General features: G+C 39.9%; 1 protein-coding gene across 5 annotated transcripts in view; it reads left to right on the top strand.

Moving 5' to 3' along the window:
• Window positions 1–18,593, top strand: part of Kcnn2 (potassium calcium-activated channel subfamily N member 2) — a 386,123-nt gene that overhangs the window by 360,512 nt on the left and 7,018 nt on the right. For 4 of the 5 annotated variants that reach the window (XM_036204421.1, XM_036204422.1, XM_036204419.1 and 1 more), the window contains 2 exons: window positions 8,453–8,563; window positions 16,315–16,442. In XM_036204421.1, the coding sequence (XP_036060314.1) occupies window positions 8,453–8,563; window positions 16,315–16,442 (239 nt within the window). The remainder of the gene's footprint in view (window positions 1–8,452; window positions 8,564–16,314; window positions 16,443–18,593) is intronic. The other variant, XM_036204423.1, reaches the window with a different exon arrangement.

Below are 18,593 nucleotides of genomic sequence, written 5' to 3' on the forward strand. Positions count from 1 at the left end.
GTGAAGTTCAAAGCAAACATATGGCATATGCATTAAAAGAAATCAGCTGGGTGGTAGTGGCACCCAAGTGGATATCTGTGAGTTCAAGGCCGGCCTGGTCCACAGAGCTAGTTCAAGGACAGCCAGGGCTACACAAAGAAACCCTATATCAAAAACCAAAAAAACAGACAAACAAACAAAAACCAAGTTGAACCAGTTATTAAAAAAAAAAAAAAATCAGTGGTGATTTATTTGATACTTATCCATAGTGCTCAATAGATGAGTCTTCATACTTCATGAGTTTACCTAATAAAATGAGGTGAATTGACATTCATTTTGAAATATAATGTATGTATTATGCAGAACTGATTGTATGTGATACTAATATAGATATCAGTATCAAGGTGTGGGGTTAAGGGGATGAAATGAAATCAAAGTTAATCCAGGTCCACAACTGAATTGTAACTTAACTCAGATTTCTATGGATCTTAAAAGCCAAGGATTAACTATACAATGTCTGAGTCTTTCTGTGATTATAGCCCTTCCTCACTTTCTTTACAAAACTAGGTAAAAGAGAATTATCAAGCACACTGTAAATTGATGTAAAGAGTGTCTGCTCATCGGGGCCATATCTCTGTGATTGTAATTATCGGACTAAAACAAAGTGAACAAGCAGATTTATATTTCATTTTCCTCCTCTTTTTCTTGCAGTAGCTAATTTTCAGGAAGTCCCACTCCCATTCATTCTTTGGTTCCACAATTCAGTTCTAAATCATATTTATTAATTCAAATAAAAACGAAAACATTCCATTAACGTATAACAAAATATCTATAAATTGAATTTACTAAGGTTTTATAACTATCTAATTGTAAGACTAGGTATTTTCTTAAAGCACAAATTTATTTCACTTTTTAAATGTTTGACTCTTTATACAGAATATATATTGTTCATACAAGCTGCTGATTTTTCTTTTTCTTTCCTTTTTAGATTATAATATATCATTTCTCTGTTTCCTTTCCTCCATCCACAACCTCCCAAATAACCCCCTTCTCTCCTTTAAATTCATGGCCTCTTTTTTCATTAATTGTTGTTATGTGCATATATGTATATATGTGTATATTCCTAAATATAACCTGCTCAGACTCTATAATGTTGCTTTTACATGTGTTTTGGGGGCTGGACATGCAGGGTGGGATAACTGATTGGTGTCTCTTCCCTGGGGAAGATGATTTCTCCCACTCTCAGCATTCCTTGGCTGTCTGTAGTTATTTTTTCTGGAGGGTTGAGGCCTTGCCTTTCCCATATCCATTTTGGCATGTCAATTGTTTTGTCCTCATTCAGATCAAGTTTAGATAGTCATGTTTGTGAGACTTTATGTATGTTGCTTCTCACAATATAGGAGGTACCGTCTCATATCAAACTCCCTGATCCTGTCTCTTACAGTCTTTCTGCCCCTTCTTCCACAATGTCCTCTGGGCCTTAGATGCATGAGTTGTTTTGCATATATATCCATTAGGACTGGAATCCACAACTCTGTATTTTGATGGGTTGTGGTTTACTGTAGTGATCTTCATCTGTTGCAAAGAGGAGTTTCCTTGATGAGGATATACTTATCTGTGGGTATAAGAACAAATGTTTAGATTGTTGTTAAGAGCATGCTTATTTAGTTAAGTGATAGTTATAGGTTCTCCTCTAAGATCCAGATCTTTAGTAGTCCTGTGTAGTTGGTTAGGTTTCTAGTTAGGGAAACCATGCATGATTTTCCTTTTGTTTAGTGTGTTTTAAGTCCAATTAGAGAGCTGTTGGTTACTGCCAAGGTATTGCCACTCCCATAACCTTAGGTTATTATGCCATGCTGGTCATTGTTCTGGTTCATATGTGTCTTATCTGGGTAGGACTGTTGGTTGCTTACCTCCTTTAGAGACTTACACGCTTCTGATACCATGAAAACTGGTCCGCAGGGAAGAGACATTGAGATGAGTTCCAGCTCAGAGGCCTCTGGTTTCTTCAGCAACAAGGACTTAACTTCCACCTCTAGAGGCCACCAAGAGCAGTAACAATAGCCTGTAATATTTTGGGAGTCTCTTGGACAACCCTGACTAACAACTCAAAAGAGGGCTTCTCGTGTACAGTGTTGTGGTTTTGGATAGATGGTCTTTGGAAGGTGAGAAATTTTCATTTAAACTGTATTTAAGTTTTGTTTTTTAGGTAGTTAACAGTATGGTCCCTTATGCCTTTTTCAGACATCCTTCCTGTTGTTTTACCCTTCTGCATTTATCTTCATTCCCCCTCCCTAATTAGAACCCCCTCCTAGAGCCTCCTGTTGTTCCTTAGTTTGCCAATCAGATTGCTTATACCCTGTTATTCCTCTTTCCCTTGATTCCCCCACTCACCTATCACAGCAATGGTCCCTGTCTTAGATAGGGTTTGTGTTGCTGTGATGAAGCACCATGACCAAAGCAACTTGGAGAGGGAAAGGGTTTGTTTGGCTTGTATGTTCATATCACTGTTCATCATTGAAGGAAGTCAAGACAGAAACTCAATCAGGGCAGGAACCTGGAGGCAGGAACTGATGCAGAGGCCATGGAGGGGCCTCTCTTCCACCAATTTTGGAAGTCCCATGGACAACCCCAACCAACAACTCAAAAGAGGGCTTCTCATGCCTGGTGGTGTGGTTTGCTTACTGACTTGTTCTATCTGCTTTCTTATAGAACCCAGGGCCACCAGCTCAGGAGTGGCACCATCTATCATGGGCTGGGCTCTACCCCATCAATCACTAATTAAGAAAATGCCTTAAAAACCTGGCTAGAGCTTATGGAGACATTTTCTTGAGATTCCCTCCTCTCAGATGACTTTAGCTTGTGTCCAGTTGACATAAAACTAGCCAGCACAGACTCAGTTTTCTTTCCTGTTTCCACTGTTGTTACAGATATGTATTCTTATCTAAAGACTAAGTGGGAGCTTCCAGTGAGCGAGAGATTATGTGATGCTTTTCTTTCTGAATCTGAGCTACCTCATGAAATAGGATCTTTCTAGTTCCATCCCCATACACGTGCAAGGTTGATGGTTTCATTTTTCTTTACAGCTGAATAGTATTCAGTTGTGTGTATATACAATATTTTCATAATCCAGTCATTTGTTGAAGAACATTTAGATTGTTTCCATTTCCTGGCTATTGTGAACAGAGTAGCAGTGAACATGGCTGAGTGCAGAGGAGGAGGATGTTGAATCCTTTGGGCATATGCCAAGGAGTGGTATAGCAGGGTCATATGGTAGACTTATTTTTTGTTTTTTGAGAATTCTCTGCACTGACTTCTAGAATGGCTGCACCAGTTTAGAATCCCAACTACAGTGAGTGAGAGTTACCTTTCCCCACAGCCCCTCCAGCATTTGTTGACACTTGTTTGTTGATTTTTACCATTTTGACTTTTGGTAAGATAAAATCTCAAAGTTGTTTTGATTTGCATTTTCCTAATTGTCAAGGTGCTTTTATTTACATTTTTATCCATTTTTTTTTCTTCATTTGAGAACTCTGTGTTCAGGCCCTGAGACCATTTTGAATGGATATTACTACTACTACTACTACTACTACTACTACTACTACTACTACTACTACTATTAGTTTTTGAAGTTCTTTATATATTCCATATATTAGTCCTCTGTCATATGTCTAGCTAGCAAAGATTCTTTCCCAGTCTTGTGGGAGTCTATGGGAGACCAGCTCTGACCTGCTCCCACCTATCAAAGGGTTCTTGTGTGGAGGAGAGAGGAATGAAGAAATATTAGGTAGAAAGATAGACCTAGATAATGTAGAGAAAGACAGAGACACAAGATAGCTTCAGGATGGCCCTGGGTCAGTACCCAGCCACACCCAGAGCTTTTTATAAGACTGCCCCCTTGCAAAATCAAAGCACACCATACAGCCAAGTATAGACCCTTCGAAACATCTGGTAAACATGTCTGTGGCCAAATTATCCCTTTATGCAGCCCTGCTGGATAAAGCAAGCTCAGATTCTCTGACCTTGAGTAAGGTCTCACTAGGAAGCCTCCATGGGTCTCCACACATTCTATAGACTTCCTTTTCACCTGGTTGATTGTTAAGTTCAGTTGATGTATTGATGTACGCTGTCAGTTAGTTCTGATGTTTCCCTGCCTATTGGATAAAGTGGGTATTGAAAATGCCTACTGTTAATGAGTTGATATTAATCTATGTCTTTAAATCCAGTGATACATTTTTCTAATGAAAAAGGTGCACCAAAGTTTGGTGTATCTATGTTTAAGATAGTAATGTTTTCTTGGTTAACTAGTTCCTTGATTAGAATGAAGTGTCCCTCTGTATCTCTTCTGATTAGTTTTTGTTTGAAGTGTTTTGTCACTTATTAAGATAGCAACACTTACCTGATTCATAGTTGCATTTGATTGGAGTATTGTTGTCCATCCTTTTACTCTAAGGAGGTGCCTCTCTTTAAACCAAAGAGTTGTGTCTTGTAGACAATAGATTGAAGGGATCAAGGAACAAAATCCATCTATCAGCTTGTATCTTTTGATTAGACAGTCGAGGCCATTGATATTAAGGTGTATTTATTGGTGTAATTATTAAGGCCACTCCACGTAGTTAAAAGGGAGGTTTATTTTGTGGGATAACTTGCAAATGAAGGGATAGGTTGTAGGGTCTGGCAAGGTATGGCGCAGTCCGGCGGTGTTCTCTGGAGAACTCTGATTGGTCTACCTCCAGCGTCCAGGGTCCCAGAACCAAGCGAGACCTCTCCTCTCCATCCTGGGTCTTCTGCTTCTTTCCACAGCCCCGCCTTGTGAGTGTGACCATTACCGAAGCCTCAATGGGAGTTGGAACTTCCAGGCCAATGCTGGGATGGCTACCCACTACATGTATTGAATGTGTGTTACTTGTGGTCTTTGTGTTGTTGATTTCTGTTATTATTGTTTGTACTCTTAGTGATATTTTGTGTTTTCATAATTACAGCCTCATACTTTTTCCACTTTCTACTATAATAATTCCTCTCTTCAGCCCAAAATATTGTTACTTGTATTTTCTTTAGGTTTGATTTGTTGAATATAGAGATTTTAGGCTATTTATATCTTAGTTTTCTTCTCTCCTCCAATTGTGGCAGATGATAATTTTGGTGGTTTTCATAGGTTTATAGTCTTTTAGGACTTGGAATACATTATTCCAGCCTCTTCAGGTTTTCAGTAGAGAGATCAGCTGTTATTCTGATGGGTTTTCCTCTGTGTGGCTTCTCTTTTGTTTTGTTTTGTTTCTCTTGCATCTATCAACACACTCTTTGTTCTTTATACTTAGTGTTTTAACTATGATGTGCCACGAGGATTATCTTCTCTTGTCTTATCTATTTTGTGTTCTGTGTGTGTCTTATATCTATATTAGTGTGTGTTTCCTTAATTTGGGTAGGTGTGTAAATATTGTTGAATAGCTGGTCTATGTTTTTGACTTGGAGTTCTTGTCTCTGCCTATAATTCTAAGATTTTTTTTTTTTTGGTCATGGTATTCCTTTCCTGTGTTTTATTAAGTTTTTCATATTCCTTGCTTATTTTGGGTTAGATCCTTTACTTTATCTTCAAGTCCTGATAGTCTATCTTCCTCTTGGTTCACTCTACTTATCAGGCTTCCTTTGAGTTTTCTAGTTTAGTTATTGGGTTTTCAGTTCCATCTTCATTTCATGTTGAGTCCTCTTCAATGTTTCTATCTCCTTATGGGATTCTGTCCTCAGGTCCTGGATTGTCCTCATCATTTCCATCACCCTTATGTTTGTGTTTTCTTGAGCATCATTTAGGCATTTAGTTCACTCTCTTTAATTTTACTGATTTATTTCTTTATACTATCCCTAAACTTCTTGGATTATTTGATAAAGTTTATGATTGTTCTTTTAAATTCTGTGCCCTGGAGTTCATCTAGGCAATTGTCATGACAACCTGGTAGGTTTAAAAGAGAAGATACTGGCTTGATCTTTCATATTTTGTGGTTTTACCCAGAGATCTAGGTATGTGGAGTTATATTTTAGGTTTAAGGCTGATATGGATCTGTTGTTGGGACACAGAGAGGATGTGTGGATACATTGTGGCCTAGAGGTTGGAAGTGCCAAGTGTTGAATCAAATCAGATAGACAGAGGGGACTGTGCTAGTGTACAGGATGTACATTCTCCTCCAAGCCTAGGTATAGGTGTAAAGATGAATGTGACTAGGTGGAAAGGTTAGATGTGGCGTGAGTAGGGCCTGTAGTTTGGGGTAAAAGTAGGAAGGGTCCTAGAAGAAGTCTAGAGAATGTTTCTGGTAAAGGCATGGGAGGCATGATGAGGCCAGGGCACTGGATGTGGGCCCCTGGATGCGGAGGGCTGGGAAGACGCATAGGGCTAGACTCTGGAGAATAGTGTGGGAGATCTGACTTGATGGAGAGTTTAAATACTGTACAAATGGGACCTATGGATGATGGTAGATACAACACTCCAGGATAGACCCTGGAAAAGAATGTGGGGAGTCTGGCTGGGTAGAGAGATTGAGTGCAGCACCAACTGTTGATTCTAAATAACCCAAAAAGCAAAACCAGTCACTGAAATTCCAAATATTCTAATATAACCTCTTCTCACAAATGAACTTCATTCCAGTTTATTTTTATTTTTATTTTATTTTTCTTTCCCAATGTGGTCCATTTAGAAATAAAAGTGAGGTTATTATGTAACTTGCCTTTTAAACATTGTGTTCTATCTTTAAATGCTTTTCAAATAAATTTTAGCCGTGAATGTGACCCAACGTAAAACTATAAGCTTTCTTAAACCTCTGTGAGGTGTGTGTGTGTGTGTGTGTGTGTGTGTGTGTGTGTGTGTGTGTGTGTGTGTTTAACTCAATGGTGGGCAGAAAGTTACATAACCATTATTCTTCAGTATTATCTATTTAAGATGATGACTGGTAACATGTTGAAGCCACCAAGTTGTCATTTTAATGTGGGATTTTTAAGCCTGTTGGTAGTGAGGAAAAGTATACTACCTTGTGCAAATCTGAGACTAGCTTCAACTATATATCCTAGGAGCACTCTACCATTTGATGACAATAAGAAAATGTCACTAGAAGCTAGTTGACGTTCAAGTGTACAGAAAGGTCTACCAGTGTTGTGTCATCCTACTGTATATGTGTAGTTACATTTTTCCTGCCTGGCCCAGTCAGGACAAATCTCTCTTACCCGCCAGGCCCATAGATGCTCAGACCCGATCAAGGAAACACACAGAAACTTAAATTGTTTAGAAACTGTAGGGCCGTGTCAGGCTTCTTGTTATCGACTTCTTCTGTCTTAAATTAACCCATTTCTATTTATCTATACTTTGCCCCATGACTCATGGCTTACCATTATCTTACATCCTTCTTGCCATAGTGGCAGCTGGTGATATTTGTCCTGACTGGGCCAGGCAGGAAAACTCCAACTACATATATGTGCCTCTTGCATGGATTCCTTAATGTACCTTGCCCTTTTCTCCTCTATTACTTATATATTGAGATTGGCTTAGGCATCTTATTGCTCTGTTGCCTCTCAAGACTCAGGTCATGTCAGGAGTTATGGCCTTCCTTCACGACCACTGCCATGACGCCTTATACCTGCAAGGAAGTTTGCTGGGCCTCAGGCCCTTGAGGTGGCTACAGCATGGAGCCTTGAATGTGATCTTGATCTGTTTGAGCAAAGATGTCATTCCCACTCTTCATAACTCAGGTTGAGGCACCTTGACCATAGAAAGAGAGGCCTAGAATTCTTGAGGTACCACACAGTGTTGCCTACACTGTTTTGTCTAAGATAAGCTAAATGGACTGTGATTTGAAAGGCAGCGTCATCACTTCCCCAAATGAAGGCATCTCCTGGCTTTCGGCACATCATGTCCTTTGTGGTCCAGGCTCATATCACTGCTGTCTTCTGTGACCTTGTCACTCTGATGCCACAGCCTCCATCCATGACAGTCTGCTTTTCTCACTCATTCTTCTTGGGTAGCCACCCACTTGCCTGAGAGCCTGCTGGTCTCATCTCAAGAAAAGATTCTGAACTGTTAGTTTTTTTTTTTCAATCTTCATTTCTAGTCCATGTACTTATGTTAATTTGTTTAATATGCTTATATAATTATAGGTGTATAACAGATTTCCTGTTTTTAAAGAAAATTTATGTCTGAAAATTCAGGAAGTTGGTTTTTAGCTATTTATTCCTTGTGGTAAAATCTTGTTTTATTCATTATTATGCTTTAGTGTTAAAAATAGGTAAACTGGGATTTTATACCTTAAAGGAACATTACTTACGATCGTTAGCCACATACTTTGCCGTGATGTGTTGCTTATGGACGACACTAAAAGTATCATTTGTTTTAGTTTGAGAAAATTAACGCATTTGATACAAAACAATCTCTAATGTAACTGGGATTAAAAAGTATGAATTAATTCTTGGGGTGCTCTTCTTTTTTTGCTTTTAGGGTGCAGGTTGCACAGCCCTGGTGGTAGCCGTAGTGGCAAGAAAGCTAGAACTTACCAAAGCAGAAAAGCATGTGCACAATTTCATGATGGATACTCAGCTGACCAAAAGAGTAAGTAGATACCCTCCCATCCTGCAAGAGGATATCACTGTCTTGTTTGCATGTCAGGAAATGTGGTTTTTCACTAAAACTTCAGAAGCAGAGATGCCATAGATTGAAGATAGCAACACTCCTGGAACTGATTCCATGCCTTTCATTTTGCAAATGGACTACCTAACCAGCTAAATTAGGAATCATTGTATAACCTTTATATTTATGTAAAAGTAGACCCCATAAATCTAGACAAGTAAGTATATTCAGCATTACAACACAGTATCCAGTATTAGATTGGGCAGAAAAGAACACACTGTCTGTGGTAGATTGGAATTTTATAAGATGATTGGAGGAAATAGTGCTGAGCTTCTGTGTGTTACAAATATAAAATGTCCTTTCTATGACTTATAGGTCATCATATATATATATATATAATGCCATAGCAGCCAGATGGAAGATCACCTTCCAATTATTAGAAGTAAACAAAGCAATAATCAGTGTTGAAAGAGCACTCACCTTGGCTTTGCCCAGTCGTGACCCATGTGTGAATTTCCTTCATCCTCAGCAAGCTCATGAGGGAAGCCTTGTTATGGCTTTTTGATACAGTTTGGACACCATGACACAGAGAGCTTCAACAGCCTGCTCACAGTCATAGCATCAAGGTTGAAAGCTAGAAAAGAAGAAAAATATTTGTACTAGACTATGCTTTTAGGTTTTTTGATAGTCACTTGAAACATCAAAATACCAAAGTCAAAAATATCATCTTGTAGCAGTCTTCACTTCCCAAGGTAGAATTCCATCAGGCTGTTACTGAGATAATGAAATGCATTGTCATTTGGTGAATCTGCCCACAAAAGAATAAATAGAATTTTTCAGACGAGGTCCAACTTTCAGTATTTGCCTTAGTCTTGATTTAGTTCTAAGTTCAAAAGTGATCTTTTTAGCTAAGCATAATTGCAGTCCCAAATTGTCTTGAAGGGAAAAGATCAAACTGGGGCAGCCAGGCCAGCTTAGTAGGACCCTGTGTCAAAATATAAATAATAGGCAACCTTGATTAGTATCTCCAATACAGCAGTCATTTTATTACAAATTCATATTTATACAAATTTATGTATGAAGGGGGAACATGAATTTCTGTAGCCTTGCTCATACTTCAGACCCTAGAACTAACAGTACTTCGGGAGTCTACTAGGGAATCAAAGCTGTCAATTGCATATGTTATTTTTAGCCTGACTTAGCTACTTCCAAATACCGTGTGTGTGTGTGTGTGTGTGTGTGTGTGTGTGTGTGTGTGTGTGTGTGTGTGTGTTATTATAGAGGGTACTACCTGGACTATGATATGTATGTGGAGGTATGTGGAAGTCAAAGAACAACATTGTGGAGTCAGTTCTCTTCTTTGAACTTTATATAAGCTCCTAAGTTCAAACTCAGTTCACCAGGCTTGCACAGGAAGCACCTTTATCCACTGAGCCATCTCCCCACTTCTCTGCCCCAAATGGCTTTTATTTCCCCCAAGTCTCCTCTTATTTTTTTTTCAATTCCCATTTCCACTCTCAAAACTCATGAGTGAAGATTGGAGAAAAGATTGAAGAGCTAGATGGGTACCTTGGACTATATTTCTTTTCAGAGATCTAGAAATGGAAATACACTTCCATGTATTGTTATTAGGACACAATCCAGGAGTCGTAGCCTGCTCCTCTGTGTATCTCCTATGGTTGGCCAATAAGGTTCTGTTTTAGCAGAGCTTGTGTTAGGAGTCACAAGCTTTACCATATTAAAGGAAGATTTCCATAAAGCCATTTGTAACCCATGCTATTTTATCGTAAGTATTACACTTTTCTCAGGAATTAAATAAGTACTACAGTGGAGATGATGCTGCACGGGGGGTCTTGGTGGCTTCTCAGACACTTCCTTACTAAAAGGCTGTCCAAGTTTCAAAAGTCACATTCAACAAGATACCCTTTGGCTTTAATAATGTTATCTCGCTACTGTTTCTTAGAAGTGGAACTACTTTGCAGTGGATGCTTACCTCACCAGATACTTGGCACAGTATGTGAACACAGCCCTCTAATATTCATCTCTTCAAGATGTTATGCAAAGTCATCAACTTAATGACTATCATTTTCTTTGAACATTCTTAAGTTGGTCGTTTATGGAATTTCTAAGTGGAATCCATCTAAAAATTTAAGTAAGAATTTCAAACTCCTCAATGATGTCTGAGGGAAACTAAGAGTGAATAAGGACAAACTCATTGTAGTCCAAACTCAAGAGCACTATATAAGTGTTGAGAGAGAAATACAAGTATTCTCTTGCGCACTCCAGAGGAGAGAATTTTCCCCCGGTGGTTAGCAGGGGATATGGTCATAAACATTCTGAAATCTGAACATGATTCTAAAGAAAAATCAATTTGAGTGTTGAAAGGATATTCTCCCAGGAATATGTGTAGATTTTTTAAGATTTCCAGTATGTGTCTTATTGAGGCAAACAACAGTGATGAGAAAGTATTCACCATGTACAAAATATCAAGGGGAATGATTTTATTTAAAAAAAAAATTCTCTGTATGACTACTATATTAGCCAAATAAAACACACTATTCATTGTGTCCCAGCTTCAAGAGCATTCATTCTAGGAAAATTTACTTGATCTTTTAGAATTAAGAATTAGCCTAGAGGTACATGTGCCCAGATTAAAGATGTTCCATGGAAAGAAAGTCAGGAGCAGACTGGGGTGATGGCTCAGTGGCCGAGAGCCCTTGCTGTGGAAGCATAAAGACCTGAGTTGGGATCCCCAGTGACCAAATGAAAAGCCAAGTATGTCTGGCCCTGAAACACCAACATTGATAGCAGATACAGGTGGATCCCCAGAGCGAGCCTTCTAGCCAGCCAGCCATGTGAGTGTCCAGTAGGGTCTTCCGATAAAAAGGTGCAGAGTAAGACAGGAAGATACCAAATGTCCTGCTCTGGCCTCCTCATGTGCATGTACCATATGCACACACAAGACAGGCCCAGCTATTTAATAGATTTGTTCTACATCATCTTACAGGGTCAAACTGTTTGGCATTCTGCATCTTAGAATACTATTACTACTGATTCAGGACTAAGCCAAAGGAAATCTGAAGAGTTTGGTCCCCAGAAAGCCTTTGTATTGTAAAACAATTGATAACTCTCCTAGAATTTTATTTTTTATTTCTTTTTCTTTTTTTACTTTCTTTCCCTTTTTTTTTTTTTTTTTTTTTTTTTTTTTTTGAGACAGGTTTTCTCTGTGAAGCCCTAGGAGTCCTGGAATTCATTCTGGAAACCAGGCAGGCCTTGAATTCACAAATATCCACCTGCCTCTGCTTCCTAAGTTCTAGGATTAAAGGCATGAGCCACCACACCTGGCTCAGAATTTCTTTTTAACTTTTTATTGATTCTTTGTGGATTTCACATCATGCATCCCAATCCCATTTATCTCCCTATCCCTTCACCCTTGCAACCTCCCACTCAAAACAAAATTTTAAAGTGAAATAAAAAATCTTGACATGGAAGCTGTAGTGTGGCCCAGTGAGTTACACCAGTTTACCCTTTAGTCCATACATTTTTATATGTAACTGTTCATTGCAATGAGTCATTGGTCTGGTCCAAGGTCACTGGCTTCTGCCACACCCTCCATACTGGAACTCCTCTTGAATATCCCACTGTTGCCTTGTGTCACTGGAGATCCTGTAGCTTTGGATCTGCAGGTCTGGCCCCTTCACATACAGCAGTTCATAGATGAGGTCGGTGTTGGAGTGGGCTACCTTGTAGTCCTCATTCTGGGCCTGGGTGGTAGCTAGGTTAGTCAGCCCGCCAGCTTTCCCTCATTTTCACCACCCAAGCTAGCTCACCCAAGGTAGCAGACAGCAGTGAGTGGGGCCACTTCTGCTCTCACACCCTCAAGTCCAGCTCACCAGCTCTCATGCCACCAGGGCCAGCTCTACTGTTTTGTCCAGGTAAAGTGCAGGGCCCACTCTCTTGATTGCTGCACTTGGTGAGGGGTCGGACCAGCTCTACCATTCTCATGGCACTAAGGTCTGCTCTCCCACCTGCTGCAGGTGACAAAGGTCAGGGGGCAGGGCATATTTCCCTTACCTTTGCCATCCCATGGCATCTGAGGGAGGGGCTAGTGGCAACTCTCATGTCCACAGCCCCAGCTCACCTGCATCCCACTTCAACAGGGTCAGCTCTAGTGTGCTGCCTGCTGAGAATTTTTAATCTTTAACATTTGCTATATAAATGTATTATGGAGAATAATAATACACGTTAACATGCACTGAAGGTGTTTCCAAACCTGTAGTAACATCTATCATAACACATTCACACAGTTGCCTCCTTGTCTTCTGCATCTCCATTAACAAAGTCCCCAGACTAGTTACTAAACACAGCTTTTCCATTGGATCCCCAGCTCATTGGATTAAAACATGAATTATACCATTCCCCTAGATCATGGGTTTCTGTTGTGAAAATTGGGAACAAGGACTGAAGCCAAGCAACCCACCCTCACTGCAGCAGAAGATGCACTGGCTGCATTTCACATGAGCTTCCTTGAAGAGGGGAGTGAATGAAAGCAAAGTGTGGTCGTGTGTGGCTGAAGATGATATGAGGAAAGCCACTGCTTTATTAACTTTTTACAAAAGCTTCTAGGAAGACCCCCTCAGTTGGTAAAGTGCTTACTTATTATTGTGAGCATGAGGACCTTGGTTTGTTTCACTGGGACCTGTGCAAAAATCTGGGCATACATTGTGCACCTGATTCTTGGGCTGAGGAGGCAGAGGCAGGAGGATCATTGGCACTTGCAGGCTACTCACCCCCAGTCTAGCCAAATGAACAACTCCCAGGTTCATTGAGAGACCCTGTCTCAAATCACAAGATGGAGAAGAGATTGCAGAGGACTCCCAATGTTGGCATCTGCCCTCCACAGTCAGATGTACATCACATAGACAAAGACAAGAAGAAAACTGAAATCAAAGTTGAAAATGAAGACTCAAAGTTACTAAAATCAAGGAAAAGTATAAGTAATAATCCATTATTAGTAATGACAAACTATTTAAAATCTTCTTTATATCAGATAGGTTTGTACAAAGTTTCATTGAAGCATTCATCTGCTATAAGCATTTTGCTGATTTCCAAAGCCCCGACACCAGTTGTTTTTGGTGCTCAGTACTGCAGAAAAATAAATGCAGCACCATACTTAATACTTTGCCTTATTAGTTATAGTTTTATTTTTAACTATCTGTGGAGCAGAAATGTGATACCAGCCGGCCTTTACACCTCGGGGAGTCATACAAAGGCATCTGGACCGGTGTTAGTGACACTGCTATTTCTTCTATAGCCTTTGTGTGAGCAATTACCAAATACTTGATTATTAGCTTGCCTTTCAAAAGAATTTCCAATGAAGGATTTCAATTAAACACGGATATGAGTCAGACAGAGAAGACGTTTCTACTTTCCTTTAGTTCAGCATACGTTGGGATGAGGTACAGGGCAGTCAGGAGGGAGGAGACATGTGTCCTGGACATCTTTCTCCTTCATGGAGCCTGTTAGATGCTAGGCAAACATTCTTCCACCAAACTATGTTCCCAGGCCTCTTAATTTGCTCTAGAACTGCTGGGTTTCGTCTTGGAAATAGTTTAGAGTTGTTCTCTAGATCTCGACAGTCTTCTTAATCACAAGGATCCTTTGTGTGTGTGTGTGTGTGTGTTTTCATGAGTACACATGTCTATGTACAACTTGTGTATCCCATGATGCACACTTAACACCATGGGCATGTTTAACACCAGCTATGCCCAGATCAGCTTGCTGCTGCCTGGGTTCTAGGACGTTTGTGCATCAGTTTGGTCCAGTTCCCCAGGTACTTTCTAATCTGTCTGCTTACTGTCCCATTTCTCTCAGCCCTAACAAGGACAAGAAGACCCACACATGGAAACATCTCATTCAGTCACTGGCAGAATTTGGATGTTTGCTCTGTGGTTTAACTCTGGCACGTATTGTTTTGTAGCTTTCATGTTCAAGAGTAACAGTTTCAAAAAATTTGAAACATGTGAATTGATTTTAAAATGCCCCCTCTCTCATTCCCTAGTGAAATCTTTAACCTTCATAAGGAGTCTGGCCATCACTTCCTCTATTGTCACTTATACAGGTAAAGCCAGGGAGGACATATACCAGGGCTGCTCATCAATTGTCCAGATTTCCACAGCCACTTAGATGGTTGGGAGTGCCTTCTTTTTTATAAGAATGATCCCCAGTGGAGACTGCTGGAGGACTGCTAGCTAATCTCTTCCCACACCATGCTCTGTGCAAGCAGACTGCTTAAACCTCCATCTCTCGCACGGCACCAATTTCTTTGCCTTTGAAAAGACCTAAGATTTGACTTCCAGTGTTTTTAGCTTCCCTGGAGAGAGGCGAGGTGGATGGGTATCACTTTGACTCACTGCCATACTCTCCATCTCTGCCTGTTGTTTTCAAAACTATTGGTTTGAGGAAGCATCCTATGAACGTGTAACAGCTTTCAGAGGAAGTACATAACAACGGGTTCACCCACAAAACCACTTCTTCTGCAAGAAGCCAGTCGTTTTCTTAAAATTGGTATTAACAGTACAGTTTCACTCAGGAAGAAAAGGGTTCAATCCTGAAAGGATTTCTTTGCAAAAGAAGAAAGCTATAGCTGTAAACTGTCCACCATAGTTATAGTATAATTCTATGGCAGCTTCTTATTATAAACATGAGATAACAGGACTTTAGTCATAATCATTGCTAGCACTCTCATGTTCGAGAAAATAAAATTCCAACAGGCTCCCCAGGCCCTGGACCTGACTTGGTTACTATAGACTCAAGGGCTCAAGACCCAGTTCTCAGTTTTAGCTTGCCTGCTACTCTTTCTCCATCACTGCCTATTCCGAGTTGTCTTCCTCCACCCTGTGCCAACCAACTGTGGCTGTCTTCATTCCAGGGTGTGAAATGGGAAAACTTTTTAGGATAAGTAATTAGTCAATTATCTGGAGAAGCTCTGACTTTCCAGGTCCCATGGTAGAGACAGGCAGAGGAGATCTACCCTGCCTTGGTCTCTATCCGTTCCCAGGGCCTCTGGGGATTTTAATTAGATATCAGTTCCTAAGGCCTCTGGAGAATTTAATCAGAAAGCAAGTGATTAGATAAGATGACCAGCCTTCATCAGGTACAGTTACTGCATCTTTCATATCTGTCCATCTGTTTGAAATGCAGTCTGTTTAATTTTCCCATGAAATCCTGATAACATCCCTCCAAGTAAAAGTGTGCTAACAAGTGAATGAATACACCAGTCATTCTGGGAGCTTACGTGCATGGGGTGAACTCACACATGGAAATATGCCTTGGCTACACTGCACAGCCAGAGAGACTGGGTGAGCTTGCAAAAAAACAAGATTAACCTTGGTATTTGGCACTTTGCCCTTCTCTGGGGAAATGGAGAGGATGGGAGGAGGAGTAGCATTTCTGAATTTTCTTTACATGAGGTCTTGAATGAAAACAGCTTATTGTTAGAGCAAGGAGAGTGTGGAACACAGAAAGAAGTCAGTAGTAATATTTCTCTCGTGTTCCCAGGCAGACCTCAATTCTCGCATCAAGGAAGATATACTAGGAAAACAGTCTTTTGAGTAGCAGTTTCTAAAAGCTCCAGTTCACCGTGGTTCTCAGGATGAAAAACACAACTGTGAATGAGTGTGGGGAATCTGCTTTAGGGCGTAGCGACAGCTTTTCTTGTGTTTTCTAAACAGGTGAAAAACGCAGCCGCCAATGTACTCAGGGAAACGTGGTTAATCTACAAAAACACAAAGCTAGTGAAAAAGATCGACCACGCAAAAGTAAGAAAGCATCAGCGGAAATTCTTGCAAGCTATTCATCAGTAAGTTCCTGTTTTCACTTCTGTCTTCTTGTGCTCGCTGGTCCTCCCTTTGTGAGGAAGGGAAAGAAAAAGGCATTGCCACATTTGCTACCAGGACACATCTGAAATTTTAATAATGGACCCCAGAGAAAAGCTTAGTTCTTTTACGGCTGAAAATCATGTGTGCTATAATCAAAATATCTTTGTCTTTGGAGGCCATAACTTCTGTTACAGATGCCATAATTTCTGTTAGAATTATATTTAATTAATGCATTTATTTTTATAGTTTGACCCGAAATGTTCAGCTTGTATCCATGGTAGAATCTTGGGGGAAGTAGGAAGGGATGTATATGATCCATCTGGATTTTTACATGCTAGCAAACATCTTTGTATAACATAGTATATTTAATTGTCTTAATTCTGTAATATTCAATGACTTCTTAATCAAAAAGTTGGGGGTTATCTATATGCTGTGTGTTCATTATAGAGTTTAGAGTTGGTATATATAGTTCAATTTTCTCCTATTAAGTTACTTTTATTCAACTGACATAAGCTCTTCATGCATGTCTTTGTTGTACAATTACTAGAGTCTTTTAAGATAACTGTCTGTACCTAATAAGATTCAATTATGACTGAGACACAGACCTTTCCAGGCTGACATTGTCTTCACTGTAAGTGTTACTCATTTGGGTATCCACTGTGACACCAGACACACTTCCTCTTAGTGCCCTTTCTTTGTGGTCACATGTGTGGCTCGGGAAAGTGGTTTTCCTTGGGAGACATACCAGGGTAACAATGGAAATGTGGGTAAATATTAGTTAGGAATTTGCCCATGCCACATGATTGGCTCTCTCAGACCCAGCCAGTACAACAGACAAGAAAGCTGTGAGTCTGGGATTTTTAGTTTACATATTTAGTTAATTCATAGGCAACATGGTACCACTAACCTTCTGTGAGGAATCCATAGACTTTCATTTTCTGACTTTTCACTGGTCCAGCCTCTGCTCTGCTTAATTAGGATATTAAGGTATCCTGGTAAGTCTATAATGTGCCTATAATGATGCTCATGTGCTATGGGATTAAAACCTCTGTTAGTACAAATAAAACCCAAGTAACTCTGGGATTAAAATAGAGAAAGCTTTTCACATGTGGTAGAATTATCATTATTACTCACAGCCATTCACTTGTGCTCCTTATTGCCACCCCTCCTGCATATACTTTCCTTAGAAGGGGACAGTATTTCTCCTCTACCTCTATGACTTGACTAGGTACACAACTGCCCTGCAGCCTGTAAGGAAGTGACAGGACTAGAATGTTTATTCTTTTTAAACTCAGGGGAAACAAAGAGAAGAATCGTGGTAGAGCTGGCTCACAAAGCAGGAGCCTGCTTCTTGAAGTTCAGTTACTTTTGGGACCCAGGGTCAACCCAGGAACACCAGCCCAGATGGTGGCATTCCTTTCATTCTCCATACTAGAGAGTGAGGCCACAAGAAATACTTGGGTTCTTCCTGTGTTCCCTGGGCCCATCTAGACAGCCACTTTCTCAGAGGATTCACTTGGAAAGAGCGCATTAGAAAAAGTGTGTCTTCTAAAGCCATTCAATGCAGTAACCCCAACATTAATAAGAGCAATCACAGCAAACTACGGAGAGATCATTTTTGTACTGTCCATGTTTCTTGGTAGTCTATTTTGTTTGAGTATGATAGAAAGCTTCCCTTTCTGGGTATGAGAAGACACATCCAAAGGTAAAGGGTATGCGGGATGAAGTAGGAGTAAGTATGTACATGTGTTATGATCATGCTTCATTTTTGTGTGCCTACCAGTGAAAATACCTAAAGTACAGTCATATTTGATTTGCCTCTTGAATAAAAAATCCAAAGCATGCATCAATAGATTTTTGTAATGCAGTCCTGTAACGACGTGGGTATGATGACTATTATTTAGTCTATTTTGTCAAGTACTTTGAGATATAAATACATCCATACTAATATGGGATAATATTCTGGTATTTATTCATTGCAAAATCTTTTAGCATTGCTGTAAGTTTCTTTTGTAACTAAGTATTATATAAAAAAAAATTATCTGTACAAGGAAGCTGATTTTATGAACTGGCCAAAAGTAAGTGGCAAATTTGCCCTACGGGGCATGTCAGCCTTCTTGGAAGGGCATAGG

The sequence above is a fragment of the Onychomys torridus genome, chromosome 13 (assembly GCF_903995425.1).
Source record: "Onychomys torridus chromosome 13, mOncTor1.1, whole genome shotgun sequence".
Taxonomy (NCBI): Eukaryota; Metazoa; Chordata; class Mammalia; order Rodentia; family Cricetidae; genus Onychomys; species Onychomys torridus.